The 20097-nt window shown below is 34.6% G+C and overlaps 1 protein-coding gene across 1 annotated transcript in view; it reads left to right on the forward strand.

The window, feature by feature from the left end:
- ITGB6 (integrin subunit beta 6) overlaps window positions 1-20097 on the forward strand; it is a 193136-nt gene that overhangs the window by 125348 nt on the left and 47691 nt on the right. The window contains exon 10 of the mRNA XM_051986289.1: window positions 5777-5872. Within this exon, the coding sequence (XP_051842249.1) occupies window positions 5777-5872 (96 nt within the window). The remainder of the gene's footprint in view (window positions 1-5776; window positions 5873-20097) is intronic.

The raw sequence follows: 20097 nt of genomic DNA on the forward strand, positions 1-20097 counted from the left end.
CTTTGAGAATTGGGGGTCATTTGCATATTATGATGAGAGTTCAGAGATAGTACGTTATTGGAGGACACTGAAATATGTGTTACACACAGAAACTTTGAACTTCACCTCCAATGATAAGCCATTTTATTGGACTAAATAAAATTAAATTGAATAGGGATAAAAAAATGAAAAGTCCTTCCCTTGTGAGTTCAGTTTTTTAAATAATTTTTTTATTTTTCCAAATACATGCAAAGATAGCTTTCAGCATTTACCTTTGAAAAACTTTGTGTTCCAAATTTTTCTCTTTCCCTTTCCTCTTCCCTACCTCCTCTAGACAAGAAACAATTTGATGTCGGTTAAACGTTTAATTCTTCTAAATATATTTCCATATTCCTTATGCTGTGCCAGAAAAATCAGTTCAAAAGAGAAAAAATACATAAGAAAAAAAAACAAGCAAGCAACAACAAGAACAATAACAATAGAAGCACACCTCCTTTTCCTTGCTCACCTCAGATCTGGATCCAGGAGGTCAGATTGTTAGTGGAACTTTGGAGATCATTTAAGTTCCACTCCATTGTAGTCCCAATTTGTCCTAGCCTTTCATAGAGTCCCTTGTCTGAAACCAATTTTAGGATTGCAAAGAATCATCTCTTTTTTTCTGAATTTGAATATTAATGAGAGCAAACATTTATGATACACTTTAATGCTACAAAGCATTTTACATCATTACACATAATTCCACAGAGAAGATTGTCCATTTTATGAATGAGGACACAGAGTCAAAGAGATTGTTATTTGTTCAAAGATACATAATGAGTGACATGCTGCAATTTAAACCTTCATCTTCAGAGTCTAATATTCTTTCAACTAGTCTGCCATGAAATGAAGAGTAAGGCATTCATAAACCCAGTGTCAATTCAAAATAGTGTCCAATAATCCATATTTTTAAAACAAGATATTTTTTGTACCATAAAGTCCATGTAAAAACATTGTTTGTAAAGCATGCTCCCATTTGTCAGATGACAAAACTGAGACAGAGCCATTAAACATCATCTTTACAATTACAAAGCCAGTTAATTGTTTGTCTGGGAGTAGAACCCAAGCCTTTTAGATCCCAGCTTCAATTATTTTCATTAGCCAACATTATGCATATAAACACCAAATTGTGATGTTGTGACTGAGAGAATACTCATAAGATAATGAATTCATTAAAACTGAAGTTGAAACACTGTAGTATAGTGTCTTTAACTATTTTATATATATACATATATATACATACATATATACACATATATATGTATATGTATATCGTTTTTAACTGTTAATACAGGGCAAATTATAATTTGTCAAGATGGATATTTTCTCCTGATTGTGACTAAGAATAATGTAAATTTCTAAATATTTTCTATCTTCTATCCTCCCCTTTTTAATAGCAATCCAATATTTAATCATATAATTTATACAAGCAAATTACAATGAATGCAATTTAACAAATAAATATTAATTACCTACTGTGTGCTGGGCCTTGGAGACATATGACAAAAACAAAATGGCCCCAACTATCAAGGACTTATATTCTACTGAATGAGAAATCTGAGGGATGATTTATTGCCTTGTTATTGCTTAGATGTTTTGTCTCAATGCCCATATGTACTGCAGCAAATACTTCAAAAATAATAAGAACAGAGGGAGATAGCACCCACCACCTAATCATAGCACTCCTCTTATAATAAATACTCAATAAATTTTTGTAGAATGGATGTTGAATAAATCATCACAGACTAACATAATTCCTGTATCATCAATCAAAGAAAGGTCAAACTAATATTTATTCCACTCTCTCAAACTGAGAAACAGAATAAGGAGAACAAAAGATATTTGGCTACTTTCACATCTCTTTCCAATGTGTTCTGTTCTCCTTGTCCTTTCTGTACATAATTTTCCTCTGATTCAATGTTTATCAAATTGGGCTCTGCAGAACTAGGGCTTTCCATGTCATACAAATGCCAGTGCTAGTGACATTTTCCCTTCAAAAAAAAAAGAAAAGTAAAATCGTGTACATATCAAAAATACCTTTTCATACCAAATTTTAAATATGAAAATAGCCATATTCCTCTGCTTTGATATAGAATTTCCCCAACCCTTTTTCATCCCAACAGTTTTTCATACCTCTCAGTTCTAAGACCTACATTTGTGCATTATTATTGTATCTCAAACTCCAAAGTATTTAGCTGCTAAATCAGACTGGTACTACCTCTCCTTGAAACCTTTTTTCCCCTACCCCTAAACTAGTTTCCCTTTATGTGATCTTTCCCTCAAATTTCTCATCAAAAGTTCTTTCTACCTTTCTTTTGCATATATCTGACTGAGAGGCAACCTGGCATAGTGGATAGAATGCTGGACTTCCTGGGTTCAAATCTTCCTTCAGATAAATTGATGTGTAAACTTAGATAAGTTCTCTCTAAGTCTCAGTCCTTATTTTTAAAATGAAGGGGTTGTACTAGAAGACCTCTAAGAATTCTTTCAACTCTAAATTTATGATATTGTGGTCTTTTTTTCATAGTAGTTCTTGTGTGTTTAGATAGATGATAGATAAATAGATAGATGAATGGATAGCCTTTCGCCCATTACCAATAAGAATTTACTAATCATCTACTACATATCAAGCACTGAGTCTATTGGAAGAAATACCATGTACATATATAATTAGAACAAATACCAAGTAACTGGAAGGGGTGAGGGAAAACACTAGCAACTAAGGGGATGAATCCAAAAAAAAAAAAAAAGTAAAACTTGTCTTATTATCTGAGCTTTAATGAAAACTAGATGTTCTAAGAAGTAGAAATTAAAAGGGAGTACATTGAAGAAAGATAGTCTGTTCTTTACCCAGAAAAAAGAGATGGGGTATCATGTGCAAGGAATACTAAAAAAGCTAATTTGACTAGACCATAGAGCTTGTGAAAGGGAGTAACATATAACAAGAAAGGTAAAGAGGTAGGTTTGAATCAGCTTTTAAAGATCTTTAAATGCCAAACAGAAGAATGTGTATTGGAACCTAGAAGTAACTAGGAATAACCAGAGTTTATTGAGTAGAGGAATAATTTCATCTCTGTGTTTTAGGAAAATCACTTTAGCATCTGTATGTATGGTGGTTCAATCTAGAAGGAAAGGATTGGCAGAAAGGAGATCAATTAGGAAGTGAATGTAAGCCTAGAAGAGATAAAGCCCAGAACCAAGGATGTAACCACTTGAGTGTAGCAGAAGGGCATGTATATAAAAGATGCTGATGAGACAAAACTGATAAGACTTGAAAACTGCTTAGATACATGAAGTGAAAGAAAGTGGAACCAAGAATGACTCCAAAACTGTAAACCTGGGTAAATGGGAGTATAATGGTGCCAACAACAATAAAAAAGGTCTGGAAGAGGATTGGATTTAGGTAAAATGATAACAAATTATATTTTGACAAATTGAATTTGCTTAGGGATAATTTTGGTTAGAGGTTCATGACCACTCTCTAGAGTAGGAGTTCTTTACTCGGAGTCCTTGTACTTATTTTTTTTAATAATCTGATATTTCAGCATAATTGTTTTCCTTTGTAATCCAATTTATTTTCTTTTATTCATTTAAAAATATTCTGCAGAGTCGATAAGCTTCACCAGGCTGCCTAAGGTGTTTATGATCCCCACAAAAAAAGAAGCCTTGGTCTATACAAAATTCTTAAACATTCAACAAAACATTTTTCACTACCTGTCAAATTTGCTAAAAGTTCAAGACATGAACCCTGCTCTCAAGAAGCTTGTAATACAGTTTGAAAGAGAAAAATGACATTGTATATTATATATTACATATAATATTATATAATATACATGCACTCATCTGGAACAGTTCATAATTAAGTGCTAAATTTTGTCATAGAAACTAAAAGTTGTAATTATTAAAGAGAGAAGACTTAGAGGAGTCAGGGAAGTCTTCTTAGAGAGTAGACAATTCAATTCAACTCAGCTAATATTTATTAAATATCTATGATGTATACACCATTGTACTGGTCACTCAGACTATAATAACAAAAAATGAAGTGATATCTTCCCTCAGAGTTTATATTTTAACATGATGATAAAACATATATACAACTAAATAATACAAAATATATAGGAAGTAATAGAAAATAATTTCAGAGAGTTCTAATAACTGGTAGGAGGAGGAAGATCAGTAAAACCCTAAAGGAAGTATTGCTTGAATTGTGCTTTGTAGAAAGCTAGGGCTCCCATAAGTCGACTCAGTCAGAGGGAATCACTTGTTCAGTGTTAGAGAGGTAAAGGACCATATAGCAGAAGTTATTTGGGGAAAAACCATCTGGCCAATTGGACTATGATGGAAAATGCAGGAAAGAAAGTAAAAGAGGACATTTTAGGTTTCAGAAGGTAAAAGGAAGATATATATTCTGAGTATATGAAGATGGCATAAATTTGTTATGAGAGATTTAGGGAAACCATGTGAATTTGCTTTTACATCATTTTACTACCTCTTAATGCTTCTAATTAAATGAATACACACACACATACACACACACACACACACACACACACACATGTTGTCAGATTTTAATTTCCAGGTAATAACCTGAGCATCTCAGGCAAAAACAAAACAAAATTTAATATGTTTGCATTTGAAATTAATCCATGTCTAAAATAAGATCTTTAGCCTGAAATAGCCAAGAAAAGTTTGGAACATGTGATCATACCAGATATTTGTCACTGTGCAAGTGGCTTATTTACTTTGGTTTTCTATTCTAAAATGACATGAGCCATTCTCATTTACCTTCATGGGCATTATTCATCCATTTCAATCCTTTATTAGCTTTTCTTCTTTATATTCATTTTCAAATCCTGACAGGGTTCCAAGAAAAATCCCTTCCCTCCCAACCTTGAGGACTAATTAGGCTTGGCTTGGAAAAAAAAAAAAGGCAATTGAAAAAGACAAAAAGATTTGCTAATGAATATCAATAGCTTTTTAAAAAATTAATAATAGTAAAAGAAAAATATGCCCCATTTCCTGGAAATGTGCTTGTTACTACAACACAGAATTGTACTGCTGGAGCCCTATAAAGGATAGCAGAATCACATAAAAGCAAAATCTTGACATTAGGAAAGGCAAATTTTCTCAGATTATGAAAGAATACAGTGAACATGTCACATGAGGTGGGGCAAAGAAGGCACTATTTTATTTCCTTGTCCAGCTGTCTCTGCCTGGATCTTCACCATTCCACTCTTTCTCTATAGATAGTTTCAGGCTTGTGAGATCCCTCCAGCTGTGCCACTCCCCATAGCTATCCCTCCCTCCCCCCGAACAGCATTCTTCCTTTCCTGCCAAATGGCACTTAAGGGGAATGTTTTCTACTTTGAAAATACCACTCAAGGGTCACTTCTACCACAAACCTTTTCTTATGTTTAATTAAATGTTGTGACCCACTGAAGAAAAAAAAAAAAAAACAAAATGCAAGGGCTTTTGAAAAGGTTTTTTTTTTTTAAAGAAATTTAAAAGTTTTAATAGTCAAACATTCATTACCAAGTTATTAGCCAAAGAAAGCAAACATAGTATATTTATATATTTATAGTGAGAGGCATAATAATTAGAACAAGCACATTATACATGCTTAATAAATGTTAATTGACTGATTGATTTTGAGAATTCTCAATTCTAAATGATTCTTATCAAAACTTTCCAAATCTGTCTAATTTATATTCTCTACTACCATTTTACGTGAATTCAGTTTAAATTTTTGTATTCTTTCCAGGAATATCCAACAATTGGACAACTTATAGAGAAATTGGTGCAAAATAATGTTTTATTGATCTTTGCAGTGACAAAGGAGCAAGTTCATTTATATGAGGTAAGAAAGCTTCACTCTGGGGAATTCCTTCAGGGAGGTGTTATGCCTCATAGTCTAGCATTAACTCTATGAGTTTCACACATGGAAAGGCAATTAGATAATCATTAACACAAAAAATACACTAGGAACTTTATGAAATAGGGCAGAGAGTGTGGAAAGGAGAAATAGGAATGATGGGGGGTGGAACACTCATCAAAATAGGCCTATGTTATTGTTACTCAAGTTAGGAGAAAATCTGAGGCTGAGCCACAGGAAAAAAAGAAAAATGAGATTATCTTTCCCTTGAAATTTCCCTCTGTTTTTCTTTTGACATGGATTGGGGAGTGGAGTGGGAGCTGACTGAAAGCCAAAATAGATACAAAAAAAGGTGGAAAGTTTCAGGACATAGATCACATAGAGAATTTGTATACTGCCTCCAGAACAACAACCAAAAAACCCTGCACATCGGCAATTAAAGTGTAGCATTTATGAACAGTAAATTTACTTGAATTAAATATGTAGGGAAGAGGGTGGGGAGTGTTAAGGGTGTTGCCTTACAAACATTTTTTTTGATTCTTGTAGAGACAGGTAGGTAGTGCCACGTGCAATAGCTTGGCAAGCCATTCAGGGAGAACTGAATCCGAATCCAGTCTCAGATATTTTAGTAGCTGAGTGACCCTGGATAAGTCATTTTATATCTTAGTCTATTTCTTCAACTATAAAATGGGAATGATAATAATAGCATCTACCTCTTAGTGCTGTTGTGAAGATCGAATATATAAAGAGCTTTGAAGATTGTCTGGCAGAGTAGGCACTTAATAAATGCTTATTTGCTTCCTCCTGACATTTTTTTTTTTTGTAAATCAATTACACACACATGAATACACACACACATACACACACATGTATTTGAGCATAGAAATAATCCATAGTGGAATCCATGACCAAATGCGTCAGAGAATTGAAGCAATTAGGCATTTAATTCAGCTCCCTTCCTCAACATATTCATCCTCTCACCCAAACTAAATTAGCTGAGTTTGCAATTCAGCTTTAGGATTGAATTACCAGATAATTGCTTCCACTCTACTCGTCACTGTTCTCTGACTGCAAAGCTGTAAAAAAAAGCCTATTTCACAGCAGCCTAAAAAACCAGTGGACAGGAATCTCCAATATGTACTGCTCGTAAATATTCTCCCCCAAATCTGCCCCCTTTTGCAAAATGTTTTTTTTTAAATTTATTTAACACAGGCATAGAAAGATCTGTGGTCAAAGAAGCTTTGGTCAAGTTGTCTATGCTGAAAATAGAGAAACCGATTTTTAGGGTTTTGGTTTTTTTTTCATTCATGCGGAGAGAAGGGCATAATGGATCAAAGATCAACTCTGGAGTAAGAATAATCAGGGTTCAAGATATAGATCACTCACTAACTATAGAGTTTTGGAAATGTTGACCTTATTTAACATGAGCTTCAAATTAAATTGTAACTCATTGTTTAGCCCAAAGCCACCCCCAAACTTATGACAAGTTCTGCAGAGTGAAACCAGGTCAAGATCTGATATTGTATTCATGAGATGACAGTAGTGAATTCCAAGGTGAGACTGCCTCTCCTTGTAAACTAAGGAAGTCCCCTGTCAGAATACATGTTCTGAGGAGGCTTTGTTCCTTTTTAGAATCATGTGGCATCACCTGATCTGGCCATTTTCTTAATGCTTTTTAATGTGTGATAGTTGTTTCAGTGCTTTAAGTGGTAGATGTGCGGTCAAGATAAAAATACCCTCCAATACAATAGTGGGTCTATTCTTCCTTTGATCCTTAGGGCTAAGTCTGGGGGAGCTCCGAGTAGAGACTGAAGTTCCTGTAACAGCAGGGGCTCGTGTTTAGAATGGGGGAAGTTGCACAAAGACTTTTCTCAAGGAGCAGTCTGGAGAATATGATCAATGACCCGAACACTGAATCCCCAAGCCTACTTTTTTAATGGTCTTTAAAAAAATAAAAAAAATAAAAAACTACCTAGCCTTTTCTATACCTCCTCATGAGTGCTATTAAAAAAAAAAAAAAAAAAAAAAGGAAGTGGTGATAAGAGGGGTTGAGATGAAAAATGACTAAAAGGCAACAAAGGAAGCTGAAGATATCCAATGGAACTTCCTTCCCAGGGGTAAAGAGAAATAGCATGTTTGATGAAAAGATGGAAGTTCAAGATCCCCAAATTAAGAACAGACACGTATTTTCTTTCTTCTCACCACACTATAATCCTAAAATCATTAAATTAAAATCACGGAGGAAGCCATCAAGTGCAAAGCAACATGGTTCTTATCTTACAGATGAAGCAACTAAGGCCCAGGAACATGAATGCTTGGCCAAGGGCAAAAAAGGGAATAGGTGTCAGAAGTGGGATTTGAACATAGAGCCTCTGACCCCCAAGCAGGTCCTTTTTCTATTGTGTCAGGATAGAGAGAATTTACCTTGAGTTTTGGGAGTCCTTTGGCTGTCACCAATTAAAGGAGACAGTCACAGCTGGGTACCAGTTCATGGGCAATGAGAAAATAACTAAAATAAAGGTGTATTACAAGATTACATTTGGGATTTCTCTGACCGGTCACTGAACCATTTTTGCTGGTCTGTTTGAGAGAACAATTTGTCTCTGTTTAAATCCAGTGCTGGTCTATAGGCCAGGCACAACATTGCACTAAATAACCTGCATAAGAACATAAAAAAGCTGATACCCCATTTTGATGATAAAGAAAACTGCAAATGGGCCTAAGATGGCTTAAATCTCCTTAAAAGGAACCCTGTGAACAAAGCATATCACCTGATAACTGATAACTTTGATATAAAGAAAATAAACTACTGACAAATTAGTGAAAACTGAAACCCTTGATAAGAATAAAGTAAACCAATTGAATGAGTAAATTTAATGGAAATTACTGAAGGAAAGTTACTTATAAAAGTAGAGGATTGCAAAATTGCATGCTTTCTTAGCTTCAATAGCAGAAAGAAAACATGCTGGGGAGAGAGGCACTGTAAGTGGGAATGGGACCAAACCTGTGATTTCACTGGCATAGGGAACTTTTTTTGAGGAAACTTCATCAATGCAGATAGCAAATATTCTTGTGGCCTTACATTCTTGGACAGATACATGAGGCAACAGCAAGTCAAATATTTTACCCGAGGTCACTTATCTAGTATATTTTAGATGTGGGACATGAAGTCAGATCTTCTTGATTCTCAGGCTAATTTTCTATCCAGTTTGCTTCTCAGTTAGATGCACACCACTCTCAGCAAATACAGTTTACAGTTATATTAGAGGACCTTAGACATCACTTAGCCCAGAGGTTTTTTAACATTTACAGATGAAGAAAATAAGACCCAAAGAAATGAAACGAGGAAGGAAGGAAGGAAAGGAGGGAGGGGGGAAGGGAGGAAGGAAAGAAAGAAAGAGGGAGGGAAAGGAAGGCAGGAAAGGAAGGAGGGAAGGAGGGACGAAGGAAGGAAAAAGGGAGGGGAGAGGGAGGGAGGAGGGAAAGGAGGGAGGAGGGAAAGAAGTTAGGAAGAAAGGAAGGAAGGAAAACAATGAAAAGAGATTCTTTTAAAAATTTAAACATCACTTCATAGCCTGACTTACTGATTTTAAGCTAGCCTTGTTTTGAACAATAGATGCACATATTGTGTGTGGTTTATACTTGAAATGTTTTAAATTTGATGAAGCAGTGAGGTAGCACAATGGAAAGAGCACTGGGCCTGGAATCAGGAATACCTGAGTTTAAATTCAGTCACTTAATTAACTATATGTAACCTTGGGCAAGTCACCTAATCCTGTTTGCCTCAATTTCCTCATCTGTAAAATGAGATGGAAAGGAAAATGGCAAATTACTTCAGTACCTTTGCCAAGAAAACATGACTGAAATGACTAAACAACAAGTACCTGCCAGTGCCCACATTTTGTTGCCACGGCATCCAAAAACCTAGGTTTACCTAAGTGTCTCAATGAGGTATCATAATAGGACCTCCATGAAAATTCTTAGTTCGATAAAATATCAAATAATGATATAATTAAAATTTTAAAAGCTATTCCAAAAGTTTTAGTGCAATTTTAAGCTATTTAAGTTTTGAATTATATTAAGAATTTTGGGAGACATTGTATAATATATAATTGTAATATGATAGTATATAGCATATCCCATTATCATGTAATTATCAGATACCACATATATCCTACGTGGAACCTATTCTTTGCCAAATAGATTGCTTTTCATAAATTTGTTGTTATTTTGTTTCTTGTTTATCCCATTATAGAGATAAGAATACTTCATAGACTAAATAATTTTAAGTTGATTAGATTCTAAACCACTTAATACCAGTCAGACTCTCTCTTAAGGCAAATCTGGCTCCTAAATTTTGGGAGGGTATTCTATAATGTTCATCTATTGCCAGTAATAAGTTTTCATTATTTTTCAGATGCAGTAAGTAGAATTCTCAGCCATTCAGCAGTTGCTTATAACATATGAGAATTCAAATGCATAAAACTTTTGGTTTTCTCCTTTCTTCTTGGTAACTTTTATTTTGGTAACTTTTAGCAACTCCTATTTTTAAAAATAACAGAATGATGGAAAAGCTCAACAATATTGACTCAAATGCCAGTTAATAACATAATAATGAGCATTTATATAATATCTCCTATATAATTTATATAATCTATATATATACATATATATAATATATATAATTTATATAATATCTCCATACATGATGCTAAAACACTTTACAAATATTATCTTTACAAATTTACAATATCTTTAATTTGATATTAATCATTTAAATCACCTTTACAAATATTATTTGATCATCACAACAACCTTTGGAGATGGGCACTATTATTATCCTCATTTGGTTTTAATGATGACTTCACTGATTTAGGGAACAGAAGACCAGGGTTCTCCTCTAGGCTCCACTATTAAGTAGAATGGGATCTTCAGTCATTGTAGAATGAATGCCAGACTTAGAGTCAAGAATTGTATTTGGAATTCCGCCTCATATGTTTACTAGTTGCATGATTCTTCACAAGTCCATAAATCACTCTCAACCCCAATTTCTTCCCCTGAGAAATAGGAATAAAAGCATAGTCTTGTTGAGATTATTAAAGAAGTTAGTCATATAAAATACTTTGCACATCCTAAAATGATATAAAATATTACTTGTCATTGTCATTATCATCATTTATTAAATATCTACTATGTTCTAATGGAAAAACAACAATGTAAGCTCAAAGAGTTTACATTCTAGCAGAGGGTTGCAAATACATAACATATTTTTGGAGGAGACTGAAAGTGAACAGACACTAATCCTTAGGAAATAAGAAAAAAGGTTTCAAGTACAAGGTAAAATCTGAGCTCAGCCTTAAAGGAAGGTAATGATTAGAATAGAGATAAAGAGGACATTCATTCCATATATTCTCCTATTCAATAACACAGAAGCACTAGATTCAGTAGCCCAGATTGGGTTAAAGCATAAAATATATGAAAGGGATAAGTCTGGCTGAATCATGAGAACCAGACTGAAAGTCTTAAAATGTCAAATTGAAGATTGTATATTTTATTCTACTAAAAAAATAAGAGGGTTGTTAAAGATTCTCATGTAGAGACACAGTCAGAAATGTGCTGGAGCCAGTTCAGACTGTTTCAGGAGCCAATTGTAGTTTTCTTTGGGAACATTTACACTTTGGAAATTTATAAATGCTATAAATCAAACATGTTTTGTTGATTATCTAGACGAAAGAAAATAAAAGAGAAAACACTAGTAACATGGAGTAAACTTAAAAGTATAAACTATAACATATTTAACATATTAGATTATATGCTGTCTTGGGGAAAGAGGGGGTGAGGAAAGGAGAAAAATTTGAACACCAAGTCTTACACAAATGAATGTTGAAAACTATCTTTACATTTATTTAGAAAAGAATATTATCGAAAAAAATTTTAAAAAGAAAAATAGTAAAAAATAAAAGCATGGACCATATTTATTTCCTTCCATCCAAGCCATCCAATTATCAGAACTCTCCTGAATGTGATATATTCATATCTATGCTTTAGGATGATTGTTTAGCTACTGTATGGAGAGTGGGTTGGACTTTAGGCAAGGCAATTCATCTCTTTAGGTTTTGGTTTCTTCATCTGCAAAATGAGGAATTTGGACTGATTTCTGAGATTCCTTCCAGCTCTCATATTTTCTGAGATTGAGAATTTCCTGTGGCTTTCAGTTATCTCTGGACAGCTAGTAAAGAATAATTGACTATCATATAATTCATTCTTCAGCATGACCTAGGAAGTTGTTTTTCCCCTTAAATATGTATTTTCAAATAACGATGATATTTCAATTTTCTATTCTTGGTAGGAAATAAAATCATCTAAGAGTAAATGAGCCAACTTTCCAGAATATGGAAAGTTTCTATCTAGCCTGATAAATTATACTTGCTTCAAGTATGATGTAAAGGGATCTTGACAGCCATAGTTGAAGCTATCTGGGAACAAAGGGTGTAATGAGAGCCAGCTGCCTTCTATTTCTCCATTAAAGCAATAATTCTCTCTAAAAGAGAAAATTTGAAAATAAAACTCATGCCCTCTGATTACAAGGGCAGAGTGATTTGAATCACGTTGCTTCTTAAAAGACAATGAATCAGTCCAATCAATGTTATCCAGTAGTTCTAACAATGAAATGTCACTAGTACTTATCCCTTGGATTATATATAGCACTTTTCCTCTGGAGCGCAATGTCCCATAATCCACTTTTTAAAAGCTGCAGGAAAAAATGAGCAGACAATCAGTTGGGTCCCATCAAAAAAAAAAAAAAACTGTAATGGTTGATGTGAGTAAAGGGCCTGTATTCTATAAAAATCCCACATACTAATTTACTGTGAATTCCATAATTCACAAATCCAGAAACAAGATGTGCTTTACCTCTAGGCATAACTACCTCTCAAACAGCCCCTAAAATGCAGATGTTTCCCCAGTGTAAATGGAGAAAAAACTTCAAGGGGTGCTGAGTTGTAAGGGAGATATTTTGCTACATTTTGCTTTGTGGCCCAGAATTTCAGCTTTTATTACCATATTAACCTTTCCACTACTGCTTTCTTGGTTGAAAGAGGGCACATAAAGCCAGCAAATGAATCAGCCAGCAGATACTGTTAAGGTTATAATTTTAGGTACTAAATTTTAGAGCTGGAAAGGAAGGGAACCTTAAAGAATATCTGGCTTCCTTCCTCTCATTTACAGATTTGGAAACATAGGCCTAAAGAAATAAAATGAGTGCTTCTAGGCCACACAACTTGTTAATGGCAGAGCTGGACCTGGAATTCAGGTCTTTTGACTCCAAGTTCAGAGCTCTTTCCATTACCTGGCACTGCCTCTGGCTACAGGAATAACACATTCATCTATTAATTTCTATTAATGGCTGTAATCAAGGCAGAGCTTCATTCATGAATTCTTTCATTTAATAAGCATTTACTAAACACCATACTCTTGCTTAACTAAGTCTGGGAGTGCACATGTAAACAAAAGAACAATTATTGCATTTAATTATTATTCTTTACTTCCTTGGCCTTTACCCAGGAATAATTCTGGCACATGCATTTCTCTAAAGAGAATGCATAATGCCTTGTACATTGCTATTTTTCAGTCATTTCAATTTTGTTCTACAATTTGTGACTATGGACCTCTGAACATGGGGTTCTCTTAGCAAAGCTATTGGAATGGTTTAGCATTTTCTGCTGCAGTAGCAAACAGTGAGACTAGCCCAAAGTCACACAGCTAGGAAGTGTTTGAAGCTAGATTTGAACTCAGAGCTTTCTGACTTCCTCTGTTCAGTGCTCTGTCCATCATACCACATAGCTGTCTTGCCCAAGGAGATGTTAAATTAATAAAGGCCTTTGAATATCTTCCATACCTTATCATTTCCATGCTATTTTCTTGTATGCAGGAAGTACTGTCTACACATATGAAATTTTGGTACTCTTTATGCTTAAGTATATTGGGTCCTGAAGTATTAGAGTATAATTTCAATTCTTTTTAAAAATTGACATACTACTGTCTGTTAGACTTTGTACTTACTTCCCTGAAAGTTCTGTATGGTATATAGGGGGTGCCCCAAAAGTGCTTAATAGCTTTAAAGTTAATCTAAATTAATTTTGCCCTAAAATGGTTTTTAATCATCACAACATTTCTTCCTTTGATAATCAATGAATGTTATGTGGAAGTGACTCTATATTATTTGAAAACTATATGTGTAGATGGCAAACTTTGGTACATCCTACCAGTGGATCAAATAGCATAGTGCATGGTTGTTGTCCTAGAACCAGACTAATTAAATACAAAGAAAGAAAGTTATCAAATAATAATTGTTTTGGTCAATAGAAAGAACTCTTTATTGTGCCATGACTGATTTGAAAGGACCACCCTCATCAATGATCAGATCACTGGAAATATTCATTAAGAAGATGTGGATAAGTACATATCTATATTTATATATAGATATATGCACACATATGCACAGATATATATGCACATATATATTTATACTCTCTGTGTTTATGTTTGTGTGTATGCTGAGTAAATCCTTCTTGATCAATTAATGAAACTGTGGAGGTACAAAGATTCTTTTAAGTAAATGGCAAAATCAAGGTTACAAAGGAAGAAGAGAGAGAAAGAATTTATTAAGTATCTACTATGTGCCAGGAATTATATTAAATTTATAAATATTATCTCATTGATTCTCACAATAAGTGCTATTGAAGAAAGTGAGGTAGATTAATTTATTGCCTCAGAATCATGCAACTAATAACCATCCAAGGCTGGATTTGAATTTGGCTCTTCTTTATTCCAGATCCAACAATCTATTCAACACACTATCAAGAAGCTAAATGAACCCATGTGAATATAAATTTTGCTCTAAATTCTTTTACATGCCAGTCTTTTTGGATCTACCTATTTCCTTGATATCAAATGAACAGATTAATTTATTAATGAATCCCTAGTTCAACTTATTGTTTTGAAAAATTGCTTCTTGGATGTCATTCACCACAAGCTAAAAAATATTACATTCAGTTATATTCAAGCTCTGATATCTTCCATTTCCCTAACTTCTTATTTCTTAGGACCATAGATTTAGAAGGAAATTGGATGTCAGAGACCATCTAGTCCAATACCATCATTTTTACAGATTAGGAAATTAAAGTCTAGAAAGTTATAATGATTTGCCCAACATCACCTGACTAGTGAGTTGATTGACAAAACCAGGAATAGAATTCAGGGCCTTGTATTCCAAATCTGGCACTCTTTTTACCCCACTATCTGCCATCTGCCAAGTACCTTCTCTTGCCTCCCCTAACCCTGAGGCAAAAGGGATGTGTAAGGAGGATAAAATAAAGCTGACTACTTAATAGTTTTCTTTTTGTATTGTGTATTGAGGAGACAAAAATAATGTTGTCAGCTTTAAAATTGAGGGTACAATAAGAACACATACCATTAGGGTAAAACTGAGCTACATATCAATGAGTCAGTGTGAACTAAGCTTTGGGATTGGGTTGGGAGTTACATTTCTTGACGTATATCTTCAAATAACTTCTATTATTAGTTTTCCTGTCTCTTTCCCATGCTTCTTATATGAATTTGACTCCAAAATCTGTATCTAAGCTGCCCTGGAGCCTCAAAATGCTAAGGGTCACTAAATTACCATTGTTTTTACTTCATTAAGGGCAATATGACTACACACTTCTGTTCAGATCAGTTACCTCTATCCCCTTAGGACTTTATGTATATTAACTGTTAGGTTCTAGGTCTGATGATCTGAAAACATAGCCCGATCATAATTTCTAGAGAAGGACATGGGCAATAGTAGCAGTCAGGTTTGCTTTATGATCTGAAATGTTGAAGAAAGGAAGGAAACAAGCTTTGATGCATCTATAATTTACCATGCACAATGCCGAGCCCTTGACAAATATTTCCTCATTTGTTCTTCACAACTACCTTACGACACAAGTGTTAATATTATTCTCATTTTACAGTTGAGGAAATTGAGGTAGAGATTAAGTAGCTTGTCCAGGTCACATGACTTGCATCGTAGGTCACGTATGAACTCAGATTTTCTGACTCCAGACCCAGCACCCTATCTACTCTCTCACTTCACTACCATATTATTTTGTATTTGGCACCTGGTGGAAGCAAGGAATAGCCCCATGAATGATAGCATAAAGCTATTTGAGCATGCAAGGGGCAACTGCCCTGACTAGATTGCTAACAAGAGATTCATAAATAAAAGATATTGGAGCTGAAAAGGAATTTAGAGGTCATCTATTCTAATCCCTTCAGTTTACAGAGGAAGAATATGAAGCCCAGAGAAATTAAGAATTTTCCTAAAGTCCCACACAGGTCATGACAAAGGCAGGATTGAAACCCAGGACTTCTGAGTCAGAGTCAATTTTGGGACATGCTTCAACTACTATCCGGGAAGCCAAAAGATATTCCATACATCAATGCAAGGTCTTTTAGGTCATTAGATCCTGAATAGTTACACAAAGAAGCGATTTTTAGAAAAAATTAAAGTTGCTTCAGATCAAAAGCAATTTGTGAGATTTTCATTTTCCTGTAGTTGCTGTCATTGCTAGAATAAACCAAAACAAAACAGCAGCTGCACAAAATCTCCCCCAGTGACATTTGGAAGGCAAATCCTCCAGTTAAGAAACAATCAACCTTGCTGTGGCCCAGCCTAGACCTTCACCCCATGAGATAGCAGGAAAGGAAGGATACAGTAGAGTAGGAGCTTTGTTGTATAATTAAAATTGGTAAAGGCATCAGGTTTCAGATACAATGTTACCAGAATCATAAAATCAAAGAAATGGGAGGGACCTCGGCAACCAGCTGATCCAAGTCATACCAAGAAGGAATCCCCACTACAATGCACCCAATGTGTGGATGAACTGCCTCTAACAGGATAAACCCAGAGCAAAATTTGCAACCTTTATTTTCCTAGTTACCTTAATCCTCCTTGGGTTAATGAATCAATAAGCATTAATTAAGCATTTACCCCATGTTGTGCTAAAACAGTGAAGCAAAAATGACTTCTGCCCTCAAAGAGCTTATATTTCAATGGGGAGATAATATCTTTATAAATAAACACAAATAAGGTGCACGTATAATGTAATAGTCGAAAAGTAACCTTGTGGGGATTTCTCTAGTGGTTGGGTGGAACCAAGAAAGACCACCTGCCAAAAGTGGGTGGCCTTGGAGCTGAATCTTAGAGGAAACCAGGGAATCTAAGAGACAGATGTGAGGAAGGAGAACCTTATAGATCTTTACTGGCTTTGGGGCAGCCAGTAAAAAAAGGTACAAAGATAGGCTCTAGAGTGTTGTGTGCAAAGAACAGCAAGAAACAAAGCATGCAAACGCCTTTTTAACAGCCCCCACACATGTACACCTGTTTTCTGTTTTCTTTTTCTCCTTCAGATCTTTCCTAAGAGTTATTCTTCCAAATTTTATTACCTGCTATTTGGTCTGCAGAGCACATAGGCTGTTATTGAAGCAGATCTCTTCCTCTTAAGAGTTTTATAAGTATTAGGACCGGCACTGCTGAAAGAAATCTGCAGTCTTTCTAAAGGCTTGAGTAAAATTATTAAGGGAGGATCTAGAATAGCTCCGGTAACAAATATCTGTCCGTTGCCTCTTTTCTTTGATTCCTGAATACAAGCAGCCTTGTGTGTTAGCTTGTTTCAGAAGAGTGATATATTGGGCCGCCATTCTTTTTTCCCTTATCATTCTCCTAGCTACTTCTGAAGGCACACTCAGCTGAATACAAGAATATCTTGGCTGACAAGATAATTACATCCAACAGCAGGCTGGGAGAAAAGGAGGCAGCACCCAGAAAATTTCTCAGCCTACCTAGTCATTGCAGAAGCCAACTTCAATCTAAGCACCCTGATTTAATTAGCACACTCTCATAGCTACCTGCATCACCGTGGAATTCTGACAATGGAAGGCCTAAAGGCAAAGCAGATATCATGCAGCACAATGATAGAAATTCATGCTACACTAGTGCCAGAAACAATTACACATTCTTTTTGGGATCTTGGGTGTCCTAGTAACACAGTATGGCCTGGAGGGGAACTCTTGCATAAAGCTAGGAGCTCTGCATTTACAGATAATGAATGTAAGAACTGGCAAGGGAAAAATAACCCATGAGGATGAAAAGCCTCATGGGGGGAAAAACAGCTTTCTGATTTATTTCAGAAGTAGGGACCTTCTTTGAGAATCAACCTGATTTCCCCCTCTGGGCTCAAGAACAAATACCTCGCTCCCATAAAAGAGGACATCTCCAGAAAAGAGTTACCATTCCTTTGACCAGATAAATAGTACAATATATTCCAGAAAAAATTACTTTTGCTCCTAAACTTTTACTTTTTTCTCCCTTTTTTCAAAGTCTTTTTTTTTTCAGTTTAGAGAATTATAATCGAGTTAATTTACAATTACCCCTTCCATATAGGCCATAATGCCCAGGGATCTGGACAATTTGTGCAAAATCTTTTGATCTTCCCTTCATGCCAAAAAAGAAATCTGAATTATGATAAAATATGTTGGTATTATACAATACTATGCATATATTTTATGCATTTCTGAGTTTTTAAACTTTTTCTGTGTCATTTGCTGGATTTTTGTGTGTTTTCTATGGCGCAGAACTCCCCCAAAATTCCCATTTAATTTCTTACTTCAATCCATGATATATCAAACAGCAGAAGAGAAAGTGAGGAAGTAGAAGAGATAACTGTATACTAATTTTTGTATTCAGTTGCATTGGTTACTTGAGACAGTAAAAGCCTTAGGCCCCAACCAAAGGTTTTTCCAGGGTGTGTGGGGGGAAGCCATTTTTCCATTTATTCTCTAAGGCTGATCAATAGAATCTTGAGAATCTATTTGTCAGTCAAGGGTCAGATGGATCAGAGTTTGTCCCTGCAGCAGATAAAGGTCAGTGTAAGTTGGTAACCAGAAAACCCTTGTCTTTGAGATTTTTTAGGATTCATTCATTCCACAAATATTTATTGTCTATTGCATGCAAAGTACTGGACCAGCTTCTAAAAAAGACACAAAGTTTGTACAAGATAGTCTCTGTTCTCATCAAACTTACAGTCTACTAGGGAAATAGTATACAAATATAGATGCCTATAATACACAATCTTACATGATAAGTGCATCAAAAATTTGAAAAACAAGGGTCAGAAGAGGCTAGAAGGAATAAGCTTCTATTGAATCTGGAGAGACTAGGCAGGGTATGGAAATTATCTGTAATATAAAACTATAGTTGTGTGGGGCTAGGAACTCTACTTACTTGGCACTCTGTTTCCTCATTTATAAAATTGGAGAATTAGGCTGAAAGTTCTCTAGGGGGACCCCTCTAGCTTTAACATTAAAAAAAAAATCTTAACGTTGAAATAGTTACATATATATCCAAGAATAGCTTGATCCCAAAGAAAGTTGAAGCATGTAAGGAATATATATATATATATATCTCCTTTGGAAAATAAAAATAATAAAATGTGTGCTTAATATTTAAGAATTTTTCTAAGGAAAAGTTCCAAGTAACATCACCAATCCAACTAGTAAATAAAATCCAGATCATTCTTATAAAGCATTCTAGAAGGGACTGAATTACAATAATTAGCTGGGTAAGCATTCTGGCTTTGTTCTGTTATGCATTTCAGCCAGAGAAAAAGATGTTTCATGGTTGTAATGCTCCCTAAATTAGTACCACTTCCCTTTCTCCACCAAAAAAAAAAAAAATCTACATAGTTTAAATAATTATTCAAAATTAAAGAAATCATTCTTTATATTAAATGTAAATATATTTAAAACTTTAAGTACAAACAATAAAATTAAAGTTGCAAAGTAAAAAGTAAAGTAGTAAAAAGTAGTTCTAATATATGTTGGGGTATATAACCTACTCAGACTGTCTCTTAAGATATGATTGTTAAATTTTCAAAGTGAGTATTTATAGCTCAGAAATCACCAAATACCACAAATCACGGTTTGATTATTGTTTTATGGTTGTTTAAACTTAAGAATGTGATAGAGAAAATCTTAATAATGCAGCTTAAACTTAAAGATTTTTAAGAGTACTTTTTTTGGAGAGCTGGTTGTTAACCATTTTTATACTTTATACTGAATATAACAAACAAACAAACAAACAAAAACCTAAGGCACAGAACATGAGAGTT

The sequence above is a fragment of the Antechinus flavipes genome, chromosome 3 (genome assembly GCF_016432865.1).
Source record: "Antechinus flavipes isolate AdamAnt ecotype Samford, QLD, Australia chromosome 3, AdamAnt_v2, whole genome shotgun sequence".
Taxonomy (NCBI): Eukaryota; Metazoa; Chordata; class Mammalia; order Dasyuromorphia; family Dasyuridae; genus Antechinus; species Antechinus flavipes.